The following is an 18,075-nucleotide window of genomic DNA, read 5'->3' on the forward strand; positions in this document are numbered from 1 at the left end:
TGAAAATGGTATTGTGGTGACAGGCAAAACAATACAGTGCTTTGTTTGCAGCTTCATCTGGAGGATAGATGCCTTCACAGATTCGGAATATTAGGCAAGCCATGGTATACATTGGAGACAAAGAACAATACAGTTCACTCAACTATGTTCCTCACAAATACATACAAAGATAGTTTAAGGTAATACACAATGAAAAATGGATGGCCTCCTGTCATCTACACAAGTGGTTAAGTAAGGCAGGATAGTTTTGACCACACACCTACACTTAAATTTGGAACAGTCTTTCAAATTGGGTTTAGCATTCAATGACTGTAGTGACGCAAATGTATTTGAAATGTGCAAAGTCACGACCTGGCAACTACAGATCAGTTAGACACTTGTTTCAAGAATAGTTCTCGTCCTTAATAATAGAGAATGGATTGTGGCAAATCTTAAATGCAGTAAGTATGAATACAGATGAGAGTATGCATGTGTGTTTTAATTAAAATAAATCACTGCTTGACAACGTCCACTAGTTCAACTGCTTTTTCTTCAGAAACGCATGTCAAAAGCAAACCTGGCCAAGGCGTTTTATTTGGGCTCTTGGAGTTCTAACACGCCTTAAGAAGTTTCAAAAGACTTATGAACCTGTTTCATTCAAAGTCAAAATTACCCTGCGCCATCTTCCTCACCTGAGGGTACTTGCGTTTGATAGATGAGAGGGCTCCCTCAGGCAACTTGGCTAGTTCAGAATCTCGCACAGCATGCACGGTGGTGGCTCTGGGCTGGTGAGTCAATGCCTCCACCTAATAGAAGAGGAACAAAAACAAGGCAATCAGATCTTCATAGCAAAACACAGGACTGGCAAAGCAACAGCAAAACCCAAGTCCCAGGACATCACACAGATACCGTTCAAGGAAAAAGCATCACAGTGTTCCACACCTCCAGTCAGTGGGGATTTGATTTTTCAGACACGTCGATATATCCAGCTTACAGTAAGCAATTTCCTGATACACCGATATATCCAGCTTACAGCAAGCATTAATAGAACACGCTGTGCTTTTCCTCAGGTGGCCTAACTTGATACGGTGTTACATGCTGTACATCCAGGCACCGTAAAGGTAATCACGATCTGCTGAGTTATAGGTTTTGGCAAAGTACCCTGCAATGTCTTGAAATCACTTTATAGGCTTCAGCCACTGAGATGTGCGTCAGATGGATTTTCTTAGGATGCATTGATGCATATTAGAACATTGGAATGTTTTGAGCTCTTTTGAAGACAATTATTTGGTCTAGGCTTATAATTGCTGGTATAAGCCCCAAGCTCTGACATTCCAATGTTTGTCTTTACGTTATTCCCTTTTTAATTTAGAACATCCTACCTTTAGAAGGGGAAATGCTCTAATAGCCTTAAAGTCATTTTGCCTCGGGCTATACCGGTTGTTAAAGGCCCTCTCCCTCGTTATAGACCCTCACCTGTGGCTCAGACCTAGAACTCAGGTCCAGGGCCTTTAACAACCTGCATAGCCCTCAGCAGCCGGCTAAAAAGCTATATTTATTCCATACAAGTCCTGACAGTTCTCCCCGGCCCTTCTACACTCACCCACACGTAAGTATTACGTACAATTAAACACATTTTGAATAAAGATCCTTAATAAAAGGGGGTTGTTGTCTCCTCCTTAATCGGTGCTAATTCAGCAGTGTATACCCACTTGACTCAATATTCTGTGGCGTTCTGAGATGAGGGTCCGAAGGGGCCTGATGAAGACCAGTAGGACTTTATTAGCGCTGATCTGCAGGGAAATACCTTTATTTACCAATAGGTCAGTCTGTCTTAAATTAATCTTTGCATTTCCTAAATATTTCATGAGACATACCGTTGTGATTAACTGAAAACTGACTTCTGTAAAGGCAGTTTGATTTGATGCCCTATGGAGCCAATACTAAATTGACAAAAGGCTTACAGAAGGAACGTAGAAATATAAGGAGCAGGCTATATTCCTAATCACTTTAAATATGTGAAGGCTTGCCTGAGTCAACACTAATGCCATTTTGTGTTGAAGTGTAAACGATTTTATAGACTTGTTGAGTGATATCAGTTTTGAGGAATAAAGGTATGGAGAGGGACCACAGCAGGAACGTCTGTGGACTCTCAGCTTCCAACAAAGCTCCCTCTATTCTTGTGCACCTTGTCTAGGACCCGAACCAGCAATTACGCACACACATCCTACCTAACGTCAATGACAGGATAGGCGCAGATATTTGGCTAGTATCTGGACTAGAGGAGAGCCCTGGCAGTCTACTAAAGGTGGAAGGTGGGGCATCCACAAAGCTAAAATCCTGCTTGTGGCATCTGGCTGGTGGGGCAAACAACCAATATGCGCATTTAAACACCCCGGAGAACAATTGTCACCTATATACAGCACCTAGGCTTCTAAATGGTACAAACGGGGACCCTTAAAGAGAGTAATCTAGTCCTTTTATTTAATTAACCTTTCCTCTGATATTGTGGGCATGGCTTACATGCTTTAGGCAATGTTATGACTTTTTGAAAGCATGTGAAATGTACACCCAATGTAAAACATATGGATACTATCCGGTCTTTTGCTACATGACCTTTCCCATACATGAACCCCTCTCCCAGATTTGCTTTTCTTCTCCTTAAAAATCTCAACAAATAACCTAGCTACCATTACTGTTGTTCCCATTTCACCATGCATGTGTGGGTTTGTTTTATCCCTTTACCTTTTCGTTTTGTGGGGTGCACATAAAATTCTGGATTTTCTTCTGGCTGCATTTCATCTGGCAATGTCTCTAGACTCCATTTCATTATCTAGTTTCAGTAACTCTAAATATAGAAATAAAGTGCCAAAAAAATGTAAAAGAAGGATAATGGTATACAGTGCATGAGTGTGGAAGCTTAGTAAGTGCCTGAAACTGCTTTGTACGTTCTCTCAAAATCCAGAAAGGCTAACATGCACTGTCAAGAGAAGAACACCTATGTTCCTAAAACTCTTAAATACCTACCTCTGCCTCTTCTGCACATCACAGTTGTGCACAACTGTCTCTTACTCCTAAATTAAGCATCATCATTAGTCTAAACCAATACTATGCACTATAATGCATTCTGTCTGAGACTAAATTAAGAAATACAAGAAGCTCCCTGAAAGTCAATGGAACAAAGAATAGTTGCTGTCCTTCAACTAAAAAAAGACCAGCATCCCTTCCATTCAAACTGCGCCACTCATGCTGGCTCATTCAAGCAACCACAGCTGCAGGCGTGGAGTGTCACCTAATCCATAAAGAACTTTCAATATCTAGTTCAAGTCCTTTGTCAGTACATATCAACACAACCACTGTCTACTTCCCTTTCACCACCCCACCCAAGAAGACTTCTCTAAGCCGAACTGTACTAATTCATGCTATTTTTGAAGGCTGAAATATCAACCTTTCAGGCTTTTAGTGACGCAGAGTGCCACATTGGTGGCTGATAAGAACATGTTTGAGTCCAATCACCGATCCTGAAAAAAACTGGCTCCTTATCACTGCCTGAAATTACCTTGAAATACCCCTGTCTAATCAACAGAGGCATCCATGAGAGTACTTGGGACACTTCCCCCTTTTGTCAACTGACAACCCCAGCCACAGATAAATCCAACAGGGGAGTATCTGAAGGACAGAACTTCCATTAAGCAGCAGAGTGGTCCATAATACAGGGTGCAAGCTCCTAGGAAGCGCTAATTATATTTCACCCATATTGTGCTTGCTATACCTCATAAAGTTCAATTAACTTAAAGTTAATTACCTTCAGTAATGCTTTTTTTTTATCTATACACTGTTTTCATGCAGATAACTAATCGAGAAGTTATTCCAATTCTCGAGGTAGAAATACATTTCAATTCGCCTCCTTTAGTACAAGACACTACAAGAACAATGATTTCCGTTGATCTGCTTTTGCCACCCCTAACTTCTACAAAAAGACACTGCCAGCACTTGTGACACAAAACAAAACTAATTACTTCACCTTATAGAAGCCAAAAGAGAAAGACTGGAGCAAGTCAAATCGTACCAGAAAAACTTTACAAAAATGTATTATCGCCTCAGAGCAGGAATACAAAAAAAAAATGTATCCATCTGAAAACTATTAGTTAACTACAATGTTAGTACCATTTCATCCTGCACATTTCTCAATATAAGGACATAAGAAGGAAAAGAAACTAAGAAACGGAGAATGAACAATGCTTGTGATGAAAAACTGCCAAAGGACAAAACAACTAAACAGAGCTCTGTTCTTCAGAGCCCAATCAATACCAATAATATTTGGTAAAGGTACACAGTGACGACCATATAGTCACTCCGCAAATATCGAGCACAGGAAACCCTCTCAATAGCATCTAAAGTGGTTGCCCTAGCAGTTGTATCTCAATCTCTTGATTAGTACACTGAAATTCAACAAGACTATGAACTTCATAACTAACTAAATATTGTCATGCCCAATAGGCTGTTTTAGATTTAATCCAAACCTTTACACAGCCACTCTTGAAAAATGTTCTGCAACTCTTCAGTGTGGTGAAGGAAATAGCTATCTCCAAAAAGCTGGATAATGGATACAACTGATTTTTTCCACGAGTAAGAAAAGATGCAATATCCCGTTCAGCGTACAATTCTATCTGGTTATCAAATAAAGATGTAGAAAACACACTCGTAAAGAGGCTCGATTAAGTGTTAATTCATTCATTTGGACCTCTACTGAGATCAACAATATAAAAACAGAAACATTTTAAAACAGTTTACCAGTCTCATATCATAAATATAAATTTAAAAGAGAAGGCAAAGCTCTTTAAAAGGAATTTCCACACAATTGTAAATAAAGGATATTACTAGAATAAAATCAGTATATCTGCTTTTGTCCTATTATGTTTAAAACACAGTGGAGGAGTGACATTTTTATTAGTACTACATCTGCTTTTGAGGAAATGGACAGCATGCTCCAGGCCTTGTACCACCACTTTTGTAATTATAATAGTTTAAAAAAAATGTAAATACATTATGATATACAAACTCATTTGTGGGAAATTTTGCCAACTCAATCAGTTTATCCACTTTTGTTAAATTACATTTCAGTAACAACGTAAGTATATAACGTTTCCTAGCTTCAATAACAGACACATTAGGACAAAGATAGAGTGTAATCTTTAGGTCCTGTATCACGCCATGTCAAAGATCACAAGTACTGACTGTATTTCTGGCACTAGACCAAAGCCATCTGTATATGTCCAAAGACAAAATGTCTAATCAACAGATGTCGCGCTGTTCCTAACAAAGGGAGAAGTAGGCACAGTCAGTGATGTTGGTGAATTATGGCAGGGTGATCAGAAATTCACCCTGGGAATCCATTTTGTTGGATTTAATGCCCTCACACACCCTTTCAGGTGTCATGCTTCATCATTTGGGCCTGCTCCTCGTTGGGTCGGCGGTGCAATACCCAACGGGCAACACCTCAAAGAGGGGCTCTTTATCGGAGATCTTTTTCCAACTGCCGTATAGATGAAGTGCGGGTATGGGGCCAGAATCAAGTGGTAGACGTGGATGTGGTGAGTTAAAATAAAGCTAGTGGTACCAAAAATGCTTACACTTGTGCAAGGGTGTTGATACACGCCTGATTCCCACTGGCATGCCAAACGCACAAGTACCACAGTCAATGATGTAATCTTGTATTTTTCCTATAAATGTTTATGTGATATGCTTTTGCCTCTTCTCCTAACAGGTACTGACAATCACAACTTGAAGAAGGGTAATATAATAGTGTTATCCTCTCCATTCACAGTGTGGCAGCCATACGAGCATACATACACCACACTTTAGATAAACCAGTGTAGACAGTCCCTTCACCATTAGATACCTGCTAGATAGTCTCCTTTGGTCCTGAAGAATCGCTAGATAAATTCGCCATAGCGAGAAACATGTTGACCAGACTACAGTAACCCTTGGATAAGAGTTGGAAACATTATTTTCCATTACTCTCCTCCAGGTTAATCATTTTTAACTAAAGCAGTGGCCCTTTGAATAAAGCATTTTTGGTACCACTAGCTTTATTTTAACTCACCACATCCACGTCTACCACTTGATTATGGCCCCATACCCGCACTTCATCTATACGGCAGTTGGAAAAAGATCTCCGATAAAGAGCCCCTCTTTGAGGTGTTGCCCGTTGGGTATTGCACCGCCGACCCAACGAGGAGCAGGCCCAAATGATGAAGCATGACACCTGAAAGGGTGTGTGAGGGCATTAAATCCAACAAAATGGATTCCCAGGGTGAATTTCTGATCACCCTGCCATAATTCACCAACATCACTGACTGTGCCTACTTCTCCCTTTGTTAGGAACAGCGCGACATCTGTTGATTAGATATATTGTTAGGGCACGTCGTGACTGGACCTTCTGCTCTCTTTTTTTGAACAGTAAAAGCCCTCCACTCCTTCTCCTTGATACCAAAGACAAAATGCCCAATCTGAGCATAACAATTGTTCTTCTGACACTAAGATCCAGAGTGAAAAGTAGATATTTTTCAATCTGCTTATAGGTTATAATTTATGGTAAGATTTGTATATTTTTTAAGGAAAAACAGCGGGTGGTATAGCTGGAATAACTAAGACTATGAGTTGCATTTTTAAGAACATCCCAGGTTGAGCAGGAGACCACATCTGGAAAATAACTCTTTAAGATTTGCTTTAAACATGTAATCTTTGGTACATACACCAAAGCTTTCCCACTTTAACACATTTTTCAGAGTGCTTTCAGTAGCATGTATATGTCCATTTAACCAGATCTGCCATGGCTAGGGTGGATAAACAAGGAATTGCTAATTCCTAACACAGTGTTTGTTAGGGATTGCTTAACTAAGCGGTAGTAAAAAAAGAAAAATGCACGATACATTTTTACTACGTTTTGGAATCCACCACATAAAAGACATTTACATCTGCACAACACCATCTAGTTACAATGGACCGCTTGATTAATCACATCCCCAAACCATAGTAAGCTCCTCACACCCCATACCTTCTTGTGTTTTTGTGAGCAGCCTCGTGCGGCATAGACAGTTAATGGGCATTTGTGGAGGTCCATCTTTGGGCAATGTCTCACTTAGAGACCAGTATGGCAATACCTTTCAGCATACAGTCAGCCCGGGGGCCACCAAGCTAGTCAACAATGCCCAGTTGGGCCACCTTGGGGATTAGCTCAAGGTCTTGCCCCAGGACCTCAGAGAGTTCCGTTGTATCAGCTGCCCGTATGGTGAGGGGGCCAGGCTGGTCCAGACCATGGGATAAAAGTCAGCAGATAGAGGGAGTAATTTACTGAGAATCTTTCCTTCGTAAAAAATCAAAGATGACATTTAACAAGGGGAATCTACTCAAGTGAGTAAGATAAAATAGACAGAATTTTTACCCTAGACATTTCTAATAACTTAAAATCGGGTCTTCCAGAAGAATTATAGATTCAGTCAATCCTACAGTGTGGGCTATAGCCATACTCACAATGTGTAACAGATGCTACTTATTTTCTAGATTCTATGCGACAGCTCTACCCAAGTAAGTGTATTTTTTTATGATCGCTAAAGAAATTCTGCCAAAGTTCCAAATGAAAGAGTGGCAATTTTCCTTTCCTCTGAAGGGCATCACTTTAGACTTCACAATATTTATTTTCAAATAGTTTTCCCCAGCATACACATATAAAGCATTCAGATTACTTTGAGGACCATTTGGGGTGAAATCCAAGATAACGTCCTCTGCGTACAACAGAACGTGCAGATCTTGAGAAGCAATTTTGGGAGGAAAGTTCTTAATGTCAGAAAGTTGGGCTGGTAGATCATGATGATGAAATGAAAAAAGAGGAGCTAATATACGGCCATGTTTTAAGTTATTCTTATTGAGAATTTTAGAGGCTAGCCTTTTATTCCAACCCTTGAAGATTTTACAGCAAGTGGATTATCTCAAAGCGATGATTAGTCTTAGCAAATTAGAAGGTATACACACCCCTGTCTGGCCAACATGCTCGACCAATTTACCTTTCCAATTATTCATAAAGACATCTCGACAAAAAAAAAAACATTCTGAGATTTTTACGTGTATTGATCACACAGTGCTTATGCTATCTTGTTAGATGTATGTTACACCATTTGTAAAGAGCATGGCTGCCTCAGCGATAAGGCTTCCCAGCACTAGTTTCGTCAAGAAGTCACAACTGTGAGAGAGAGATAGACACAGAGGAAAAGGAAGAGGCCCAGCATAATATTTAGATGGTGAACAACCAGGTCTTCAGCAATTACCTAAAGGATATGCGGTTCTGAATGAGCCTTAAATGAAGGGGGAGAGCATTCCATAAGGCAGGGGCTTTAGCGGGAAAGGACCAACCACCAGCCAATGGCTGAACGTAGATGTTAAACTGTGTGGTCCTCAGGGAGGAGCCCTGGGGGAAACCGTGGTGTAAAGTGTGCCAGTTGGAGCTAAAAGGCGGGGACACTACCTGAAAAGAGCAGTCGCCAAGGAAGGAGGTAAAATAGGTAAAAGCAGAGCCAGCAACCCCAATCTTTCGCAAGCGCTGGAGCAAGATGTTGTGACAAACATTGTTAAAAGTGGCACTTAAGTCAAGCAGAATCAGTACAGAGGATCTGTCTTCATCCAAGACGCTGCAGAGTTGCTCAATGACTGCGAGAAGAGCCGGCTCAGTACTGTGCTTGGACCTAAAACCATTATGGAAAATGTCCAGAATGTGATTTTCTTCTAAGAAAATTGGTTGAATCTCTTACTTGTGCAAGGAACGGCAAATGAGAAATCGGACGGCTATTTTCCGGTTCTGAAGCGTCCAAAGTAGTTATTTTCAGGACTGGGATAACTTAGGCATGCTTCTAGGAATTAGGTACAGATGCCAATGTTAATGTTAATGAAAGATTAATCAATTTGAGGTGGTGTAGAGAGGCAGTTCTGAAGATTCAGAAACAGGTCAGACCCGAGAGGGTCGGCAGGTGACCCCGATTTTACCTTCTTCCATAAGATGTGCAGCTCTAGCAGGACCATCGGGGTTAGGGAGTGTAGCCATGACAAGATGGTGCCAGTCAAACCGGCTGGACAGGAGTCAATAATTTTAGGAAGGGAGCTAGAGTAGATGTTTTCTACTGTGATAAGGCATCTACTCAGAATCTGGGACACTGTTATTGAGTGAGGCGCTAAACAGAGCTGGCGGCTCTCATCTATACTTTTAAAAACTGTTGTCAAATTTGTGGATGTAAAATCATGAACTATAATATCCATACTACCATTTTTAATTAGCCAAAGTTAGCACATGGTAGAATTATATCATGAGCAATTCTCAAATTCTTTCTAACACCCAAAGTGTCATAACAACACTATTTAAGGCAATAGTCAATCAGCAGTTGTTAGGTCTCACTCAACTACACAGCAAACAGCATTGGCAGAGCCAAATGGTTCAAAAGGCAAGACCTATTGGCTTTGCCAACGTTTGTTGGTTTAAGACCCGCTTATTCTCCTGAGGCGGAAGCCGGGAGATGTAAACACACTCTGCACTCAATTCTGCACAGTAATTCTGTATTACAGCATCGCTTTTAAAAAACTGTTTAAATTGTGTTAAATTGTTACTTTGGCCTTTGTGGCATTTTTAATAACTTATTCCTCACTCGCGTGACTTAGCCGATTCATGGCTCAGTCCGGCCTCGATCTTAGGAGGCGAAGTGGAAGGAACGTGGCCATCTTAGGGAGGTATCTCCCAGGTTGGGTGCAGTCTAGCTGCTCAGGCGCAAGGCACTCGGCGCTAGTACTTAAGCAGGGAAGTGAAGTTATTCGCGAGACCAGCTTATTCTCCTGAGGCGGAAGCCGGGAGATTTACACACACTGCACTCAATTCTGCACAGTAATTCTGTATTACAGCATCGCTTTTAAAAAACGGTTTAAATTGTGTTAAATTGTTACTTTGACCTTTGTGGCATTTTTAATAACTTATTCCTCACTCGCGTGACTTAGCCGATTCAGGGCTCAGTCCGGCCTCGATCTTAGGAGGCGAAGTGGAAGGAACACGGCCATCTTAGGGAGGTATCACCCAGGTTGGGTGCAGTCTAGCTGCTTAGGCGCTAGGCACTCGGCGCTAGTACTTAAACATAGGGTCATGCCTCCGCGCAGCAGACGCGCTCTGCGGACGTGCCAACAACGCGCCAAAGGAGCACCTAAGGTAAGCCCGTCTGGGCCCGTCTGGGCCAGACCGGGCCCAGGGGCCATGGACCTTACTACTTTAAATCAAGTTAGCCCTGTGATTAGGTATAGCCGCAATGACATGCTCAAGCTAAGAAGAGGCGAAGGCTCTAATAGTGTTACATTGGGTGTTGTTGGACCCGGCCCGTTGGGCAGGTTCACCCCTAGACTTTTTGCTTTTTCCTAGCCTGTTTATGGAACCTGGTGTTGGTGATTTTAGGCCTCTGCGCACTTTTTCACTGTGGTACAGTGTAAAGTGCTGGAGCTCTCTGTGTATGTATGGTGAGTGACCTGCCCTCCCATAGGAACGAATGGGGAATGTGTATGCCCATGGTAGTTCCTGATGTGTGGGGAGTGCAGGGGCGAGTTTGGTATGTATGAACTCGTGAGAATGAATGCTGCAAAATGATATATGCGGCATGACTGTGTCTAGTCTAGAAGTACTACTTTTGGAAGTTGGCATATTTGTGTAAGTTGGTGCTGGCGTGTGATTGGCTGGTGAGCCTGGCCCAGAGTGCCAGGGACTGCTTGTGGATTGACTGTCTGGTTTGAGGATGACAGGGGCTAGAGAGCCCAGGAGGTTGTCTGAAGTCAGCCCATGGATGAAAGGCAGCATCTGCTGCCAGGGAAGTGGGAGGAGATGGCACCTGATAGTGAAGGGCTGTGCCTGCCTAACTACAAAGCTGGCTCCACCTCCCGCTGGGCGACTGTCACCTCTGTCCCTGATACTGAAGGGACTTCCCTCTAAACCAGTCCAGCTGGTTCTCACACTGAGACTTCAAAGACTTCAAAGACTTTTCACTGTATAAGAAGGGGCTGTGTCCCCTTCCAAAATGTTCTTGTTTCTAACTTGAATCTGCCAGGGGCATGCTGCCGCTGGGGCTCAGGGGAATCCCTGGGCCCTGCCCAGCTCCTGGACATCTGATGGACTGCTGGGGGACTCTTCCTGGCTGTCCCCCTGCCTGGCTGCATCTTTGAGGACTTTTGCTGGACTTTGTTCTGCCCTGGAGACCTTAACCTGTGATGCTGGGACCCTTCTTGATGCAGGGGTCGTTCCTGTGGGCTTGTCTATGCCCCTAGCGCCTTGAGAGCGCTCTTTGCTGTATTACGGGCGTTTTTAGCGTCTCACGCCCGATGCGTGAGATTTGGCAGGTGCCTACCCTGCGACGTTGTCCGTATTTTATGATATTTACATGCGAGTGCCCACCTCGCTTATTTTTGATTTTATTTGCCCTCTGGCAGGTGCCTACCCTGCCAGGGACCTGGCCGCGATAATTTATTTTCCACGAGGGAGCCCACTCCTCGGGAAACTGTGCCGCCGCCTGCCTGACTAAGAAAGGGGCCGCCGCGCTGCCCGCGGCGACCCGGAAGCACTTGGCCGTCCGGCCAATGCCGGCGCGGCCGGCCGGAAGTCCCGCCCCGCAGCCTGGGAGGCGGGAAGAAGGAGAGAAGCTGCCGGGTGAGGACGACGCCGCAGGAAGAAGGCGCCCAGGAGATGGCGGCTGGTGGCGTCGGTGCAGGGCTCCCATTGCTGAGGGAGCCCTGGAGGAGCGGAGCGGAGCGGTAGCGGAGGAGGCGCGAGGCACATTGTCGGTGCCTGCCCCCGCCGCGGAGAGGAGAGGAGAACCGGCGAGCACCTGACCGACCGGTGAGTGGGGCAGAGCAGGGGAGGGGCGCCGGGACAAATTGTCGGTGTCCGCCCCCCCCGCAGTAGCTCGCGCTCGATGTGGAGAAGCCACAAGGGCTTCAAGGGCGGCCCCAGATGGCAGTGGGCCGCCCCAACGTCGCGCAGAGCCTGTGGAGGCTCCCACAACCCGGGGGCAATATTTGTGCCAGAGTCCCCCGTGAGGGACTCCAACGGAGCGAGGACGCTTTGGGCGGCCCCGCTTGGCAGTGGGTCGCCCCAACATGTATGAGCCCAGAAAGGCTCAGAGGGGCCCTAATTTGTTTGAGAGCCTGTTTGGCTCCAGAGAGGGCCACATTAGATAGAGGGGGCGTCGGGGCATATTGCCGGTGCCCGCCCCCTCCTGCCTCAGAGTGTGAGGGTTAGAGTCCGGTGAGGCTCATGGGGGCACCCTTGTTTCTAGAGCCTGAGAGCTCCAACGTTTGGCTATTTACAGTAGCAGAGCCTGTGTGGCTCCAACGTCTGGGGCATGTCCGATATGCCCAGAGCCTTTGTGGCTCCAGCAGTAGCGCAGTTGGCGCCTAAGGGCCAGTGAGGGCCTTGGCGCAGTTTTGTTGTTTCCCAGCTGTCCAGCACTTTGTGGGCAGCTGCCACGTTTAGGCTTTTTGTACTCTGAGACTGGCGCTGCATGGCAGCGCACCCTGACATTGAGACTCAGGGCATCCTTGCCCCACAAGGCCAGTTGGCCTAGGGACTGCCACAGGTGGTGGCTTATGTAAGTTATGCGCAATGTGATTCCTATGTTTTCAATAGTAATTGCCTACTGTGTGTTTTTGCGCTATTGTGTTGTTTTGGCACCTCTGAATGTTTTTAGGCATCATGTGTCTTCCTTTCCATGCGCTGCACCTCTGAATGTATTTTATGGCATCATGTGTTCTTCTTTATTACTCCTCTGAATGTGGTTCATGCATCATGGGTAATGTGTTCTGGTGTACCCCTAAATGTGGTTATTCTTAGGTGGTTGTCTTTTCTACTCCTCGGAATGTAGGGTTATTGCATCATGAGTAAGGTATTCTTTCTTAGACCCCTAAATGCTGTGTGATACTTAGGTGGTTCTTCTTTTTTTAGTACAGGTGGTCCTAGTAAGGTCCTGGTTCCTGTTACCAGTGGATACTGGTTGTGATCCTTGTGATTACCCTTTTATGTTTATTATTTCTTATTCTAGAAGTACTATATCTGATTCTGACAGTGGCCCATGTGGCCCTGTCTTGTAAATAATCCCTTATGAATGTTGCCCGTGCCAGTTGGCACAATGTACATGTGTGATTTTATCTGATGTGTTTTTACAATACAAAAGTTATTTTTATAATAACCTTGAGTGGAGTCTCTTTTGTGGTGTGCCTAGTATGTTGTTGCGGTTGTGCGCTGGCGCAAATGCTTTACACATTGCCTCCGAGTTTAGCCTTACTGCTTGTGCCAAGCTACCAAGGGGGTGAGCAGGGGTTATCTTGGCGTGTGACTTCCTTGCCCTGACTAGAATGGGGGTTTCTGCCTGGCTTTGGCGTCAGCCTTAGCCTACCAGAAATAGCCAGTTCTAACAGGTGTCCATACGAACGCCCATAAATCCTGTACTGGCTGTAACTACAAACTCCTTCCTTATAAGTCTAGTCACGTAGGAGATGCAGTCTGTCTGTATCGACTCGCGCTACTCAATTGTCGTTTGCTGCCAAGACATGCGACTGAGCTTTCCTTGCTTCTTGAGGAACGAGACTTAGATGTACTCTTCCTAACGGAAACATGGACAAATGATAGGTCCCAGTCGGACATTGTCCGCGCCTTACCCTCCAACTATGCCATACTGAGACAAGATCTCTCTGATGGCCGGGGGGAAAGATCGCTATCATATACAAAAAAACCTTAGGATGTCGAACAGAGAAAGCCTTAATATCAGGGGCTGAAAGCCTTATGTTTGCCATCTCCTTCTCCTCTACTTGCACTCTCTCCGGTCTTCTGCTCTATAGACCCCCAGGCCCTTATGCCCAATTTTGTGAAGATCTCCCGATTAACGCAATAAACTACTCAAGTAACGTCCCTAGCTTTACCATTCTAGGTGACTTTAACATCCACTTAGATGAGCCAAACTATCTGGCCTGCCTCAATTTGACCGCTGGTTTGGAGGTCCTTCATCTGAAGCAGATAGTTTCGGATCCTACGCATATAGCTGGACATATTTTAGACCACTGTTATACTAATGTAAATACCCTTAGCTACGACAATGCCATTAAGGTTCCTTGGTCCGATCACTCATTACTGCTTTTTTCCATGGCCCCACAGAAACAGGCCGGACATGCCAACCTCACCAAGAGAGTCTCTCGAGTCTGGTCCAAACTTGGAATACTAACCTTAAAAATACTCTACCAAAAATTACCAATGACCCTCTGAAAGCTGATGCGTGTTTTAACCAGTGGGTGGAGACCTCTCTGGATCTCACTCTCCCAAAAATAGAACTATCTCATAGGAGAGGTGAGAACAAGAAAGCCTGGTATACGCCTGAGCTGAAAGCACTTAAATTAGTATGTAAACAACATGAGAGACAGTGGAGAAAAAACTATTCTGATGCTGCCAAGGTCAGCTGCAGGCTTGCCTTAAGGAAATATAAACAGGAGATTAAATCCACCCAATCTAATTATTTTCAGGATAAAATCAGCTCTGCGGCTAATTCCCCATGGGAAATTTTTAAAATTTTCAAATCCCTGGTTACACCTCCCGTTCCTACTGGTGACCCCGGACTAGCACAGGTGCGGTGTGAGGAACTTGCAAATTTTTTTTCCACAAAGGTGGCTAATATATTTTTTCCTCCGAGACACACCCACCGAACTAAGCTTATCCTCTTACACTGCCGCAATTGAACTTGGGGAATTTGCTCCTTTAGATGTCCCTACAACCCAGTTTCTTTTAAAGAACCTAAAATCAGGTTCTCCAACCGACCCTGCACCTCCTGCCATACTGAACCTGGTATCAGACACTGTAGCTCCAGTAATTCAGGAGGTGATCAATGCTTCCTTGGCCTCAGGCTTGGTCCCTTCTGCGTGGAAGCGAGCAAGAGTTAAGGCCTTGTTGAAGAAACCCAACCTCAACCCGAAAGATTGGGCAAATTATCGCCCTATCTCACTTCTGCCCACCATCAGCAAACTTGCGGAGAAACATGTAAACTCTCTACTTGCCGCTTTTTTGGAGGATAACAACTCCTTACACTCCACAAAGACAGGCTTTAGAAGAAACTATGGCACTGAAACGGCCCTTATCACTGTGGTTGAGGAAGCAAGGAAGATCGTGAACAATGGAAACCATGCGGCCATATTACTTTTAGATCTTAGCGCGGCCTTCGACACCGTGAATCATTCCATTCTGATTCACAGGTTAAGAGAAGTTGGTGTCTCAGGCCGCGCGCTAAGGTGGCTGCACTCCTTCCTGTCCGACAGGACCTTTGTGGTCTTTGAAAACGGGGCTTCCTCCCCCCAAATGTGTCTTCATTGCGGTGTCCCCCAGGGTTCATCCCTCAGCCCAACCTTATTTAAAATTTACATGAGGCCTCTGGCTGAGGTGGTGCTTCCCTGGGGAGTACAACTGGTAACGTACGCAGAAGACACACAGCTCATCATTTCCTTAACTACTCAGGATGCCCCTTTTGAAAATCTCTCAATAAAGTACGTGAATGGATGGACGAATCTTTTTTAAAACTTAATGGAGCAAAAACAGAGGTGATGATGCTGGGACACAAGGCACCCACCACGGTGGAGGATTGGTGGCCGGATAGTCTTGGCCATCCGCCTAAGCCCAAAGCGCAAATTAAGAGTCTAGGGGTCTGGATGGACCAAGCTCTTAATTTCGCGGTGCAGGCCCGGAAGGTAGCAGCTACATGTTATGCCCTTATTATGCTACTTAGGAAAATCATCATGCTCCTTCCCTTCGAAGCTAGAAGGATCTTAGTACAGGCGCTGATACTGTTGTGCCTAGACTATTCCAACGCACTATACTTAGGCACGCCTCAGGGGACAATTAAGATTCTGCAGACCGTGCAGAATTGTTCAGCACGGATGCTGTTGAATGTCCCACGGACAACCTCTGCCAAAATTGCACTACGTCAGCTTCACTGGCTTCCAGTGCAACAGAGAATAGAGTTTAAAGCTCTGATTACGGTCCATAAGGCAGTTAATAAATCAGGACCTGCACTGACTTAATCAATGTTCTGCCCGTATCATACTGGTCGGGAGCTAAGATCCAACAATAAGAACCTTCTAGCAGTCCCCAAAACAAGAAGAGTGCGCATGGGTGGCCGACGCTTCTCTCTACAGGCCACACATTTTTGGAATAATCTCCCAGACTCCATCAGAATGGATGTAAACCATCTTAGGTTCAGGAAGATGCTGAAAACCCTCCTGTTTACCTAGACTTTGAGAATGAACGTGGTCGAAGCGCTGGGATGCCTCCGGGTAGCCATGCGCTATACAAATACGTAATCATTCATCATCATTCATTCATTCATCATTCATTCATTCAAGAAATGAACACATCATAAGACAGATTTAGTGGCCTGGAATATCAGGAAAACAGGTGGGCTAGACATTTCATAAAATCTATGTGTTATAATTCAAACTGATCTGGACTTCACTTTCCAGTTAATTCTGTCAGTTGTTCAAATGACCGATAAGATGACAATCATGATAAATCTTACAAATTAAAATCTAAGTTAATGTGCGTAGAAAACGCCTCCAAAAAGTATAAAAGTCAACTTGTGATTTGAACGGGGGACATATACATAAGGATGGCATCCCCCCAGATCTTGTGCATCTCAGTAGTCATTCTGCTTAGATTATCCAATTTGACATTTTTCTTCATGCCTGACTGATAGCCAACAAGAAGATTCTGAGGTTCACATGCCATGAGCAGCTTCAGTTTTCACTTGTGAGCAGGTGAGAAAAAATAAAACAAAACACAGTTATGGGTCTCTTAACTGGAGGAATCCTATCCTGGACCGTCTTTCACTCCAAAGTACAGGAAAATGTCCCAATGTAACAGACGCAGGAATAACAAATGTCACCAGAGAACATCCTGACCAGAATGGCTCTCCTGCAGGGACATTTTCTGAGGCATCCCACCATCTAAGACTTCATCAAAGTGGAAACTTGGTTAGAACTGTAAAAGCCTCGACTGAATAACTGTGGTCGAATTATCTACTGCAGCTATCTCACGCATAATCTGATACAGCATGCAAAACAATCACAAGCGGAAATAGGATTAGTATTTTTTTTATTTTAAAATATGTCTCCTGTAGAGAGGCAACATTTTCCTGGATAGTACTGGGAATTGTGTTCATACACTGCATCCTCAGGGCTGGGCCCAAGAAAGATTACTCAGGGAAAAAAGTGAGCCTGTGTAGAGATGGCAAGCAAGAAGTGGAAGGCACTCTGTGGTGTTTGGCGAGTCCAATGTGGTCAGCATCAATTAAAATATGGAGACACAAGTATCTCCTTCACTGCATGGGTAGGGGCACACCATCGCAGTCAACTCCGAAAAGATTTTCTGCACCAAAGTAAGGTAGTGCACAAAAATATGATATTATCTTCCATCAGCTACCACGTTCTGATGATTGCAGTGACACTGGAAAATGTATGTACAAGTAACAATACATCTGGAGGCTCAAAGACGTCATCCATTCTGGTGCATTTAACACTTCAAGAAACTGGGCCAACAGGAACGGGATAATTTTGCACTTCTGTTTTATCTGAAACATGTTCAGAAAACATGCAGCCAAGACAGAGCAGAGTTCTTGTAGATCTCAACCATAGAAAATCTCTGGATCTGCACCCGAAGCGCTGGAAGACAGGATTTGTCGTAAGTGTGCAAGGGAGGCAATTATATGGGACTCAAATGTCACTTCCAGGGCCTAGGAAAGGAAGGAATTGCTAGAAAAAAATCTCAGGATCCAATGTGGAGCCATGGGATATTCACAAGATAAGGAATCTGCGGTTAGAAGTACCCAGTAGTAGTAGTTTTGATGGGTCTCTGCTCAAATCCTGTAATAGGGGCATCCATATTTCTCCCCAAGATGTCCTTCTGAGAGGAAAAGGGAAACTGGTTGGGTTTTTTTTTTTTTTACAAGATCACTTTTTCCCTATAATCTCCAGTATCCACTAGGATAAAGAAACATG

The 18,075-nt window shown here is 44.3% G+C and overlaps 1 protein-coding gene across 1 annotated transcript in view; it reads right to left on the bottom strand.

The window, feature by feature from the left end:
• The window catches only part of PNPLA7 (patatin like domain 7, lysophospholipase), a 1,710,105-nt gene that overhangs the window by 898,417 nt on the left and 793,613 nt on the right, over positions 1 to 18,075 (bottom strand). Inside the window, exon 20 of the mRNA XM_086921192.1 lies at positions 672 to 785. Coding sequence (XP_086777318.1) covers positions 672 to 785 — 114 coding nt within the window. The remainder of the gene's footprint in view (positions 1 to 671; positions 786 to 18,075) is intronic.

The sequence above is a fragment of the Lissotriton vulgaris genome, chromosome 5 (genome assembly GCF_964263255.1).
Source record: "Lissotriton vulgaris chromosome 5, aLisVul1.2, whole genome shotgun sequence".
Lineage (NCBI taxonomy): Eukaryota > Metazoa > Chordata > Amphibia > Caudata > Salamandridae > Lissotriton > Lissotriton vulgaris.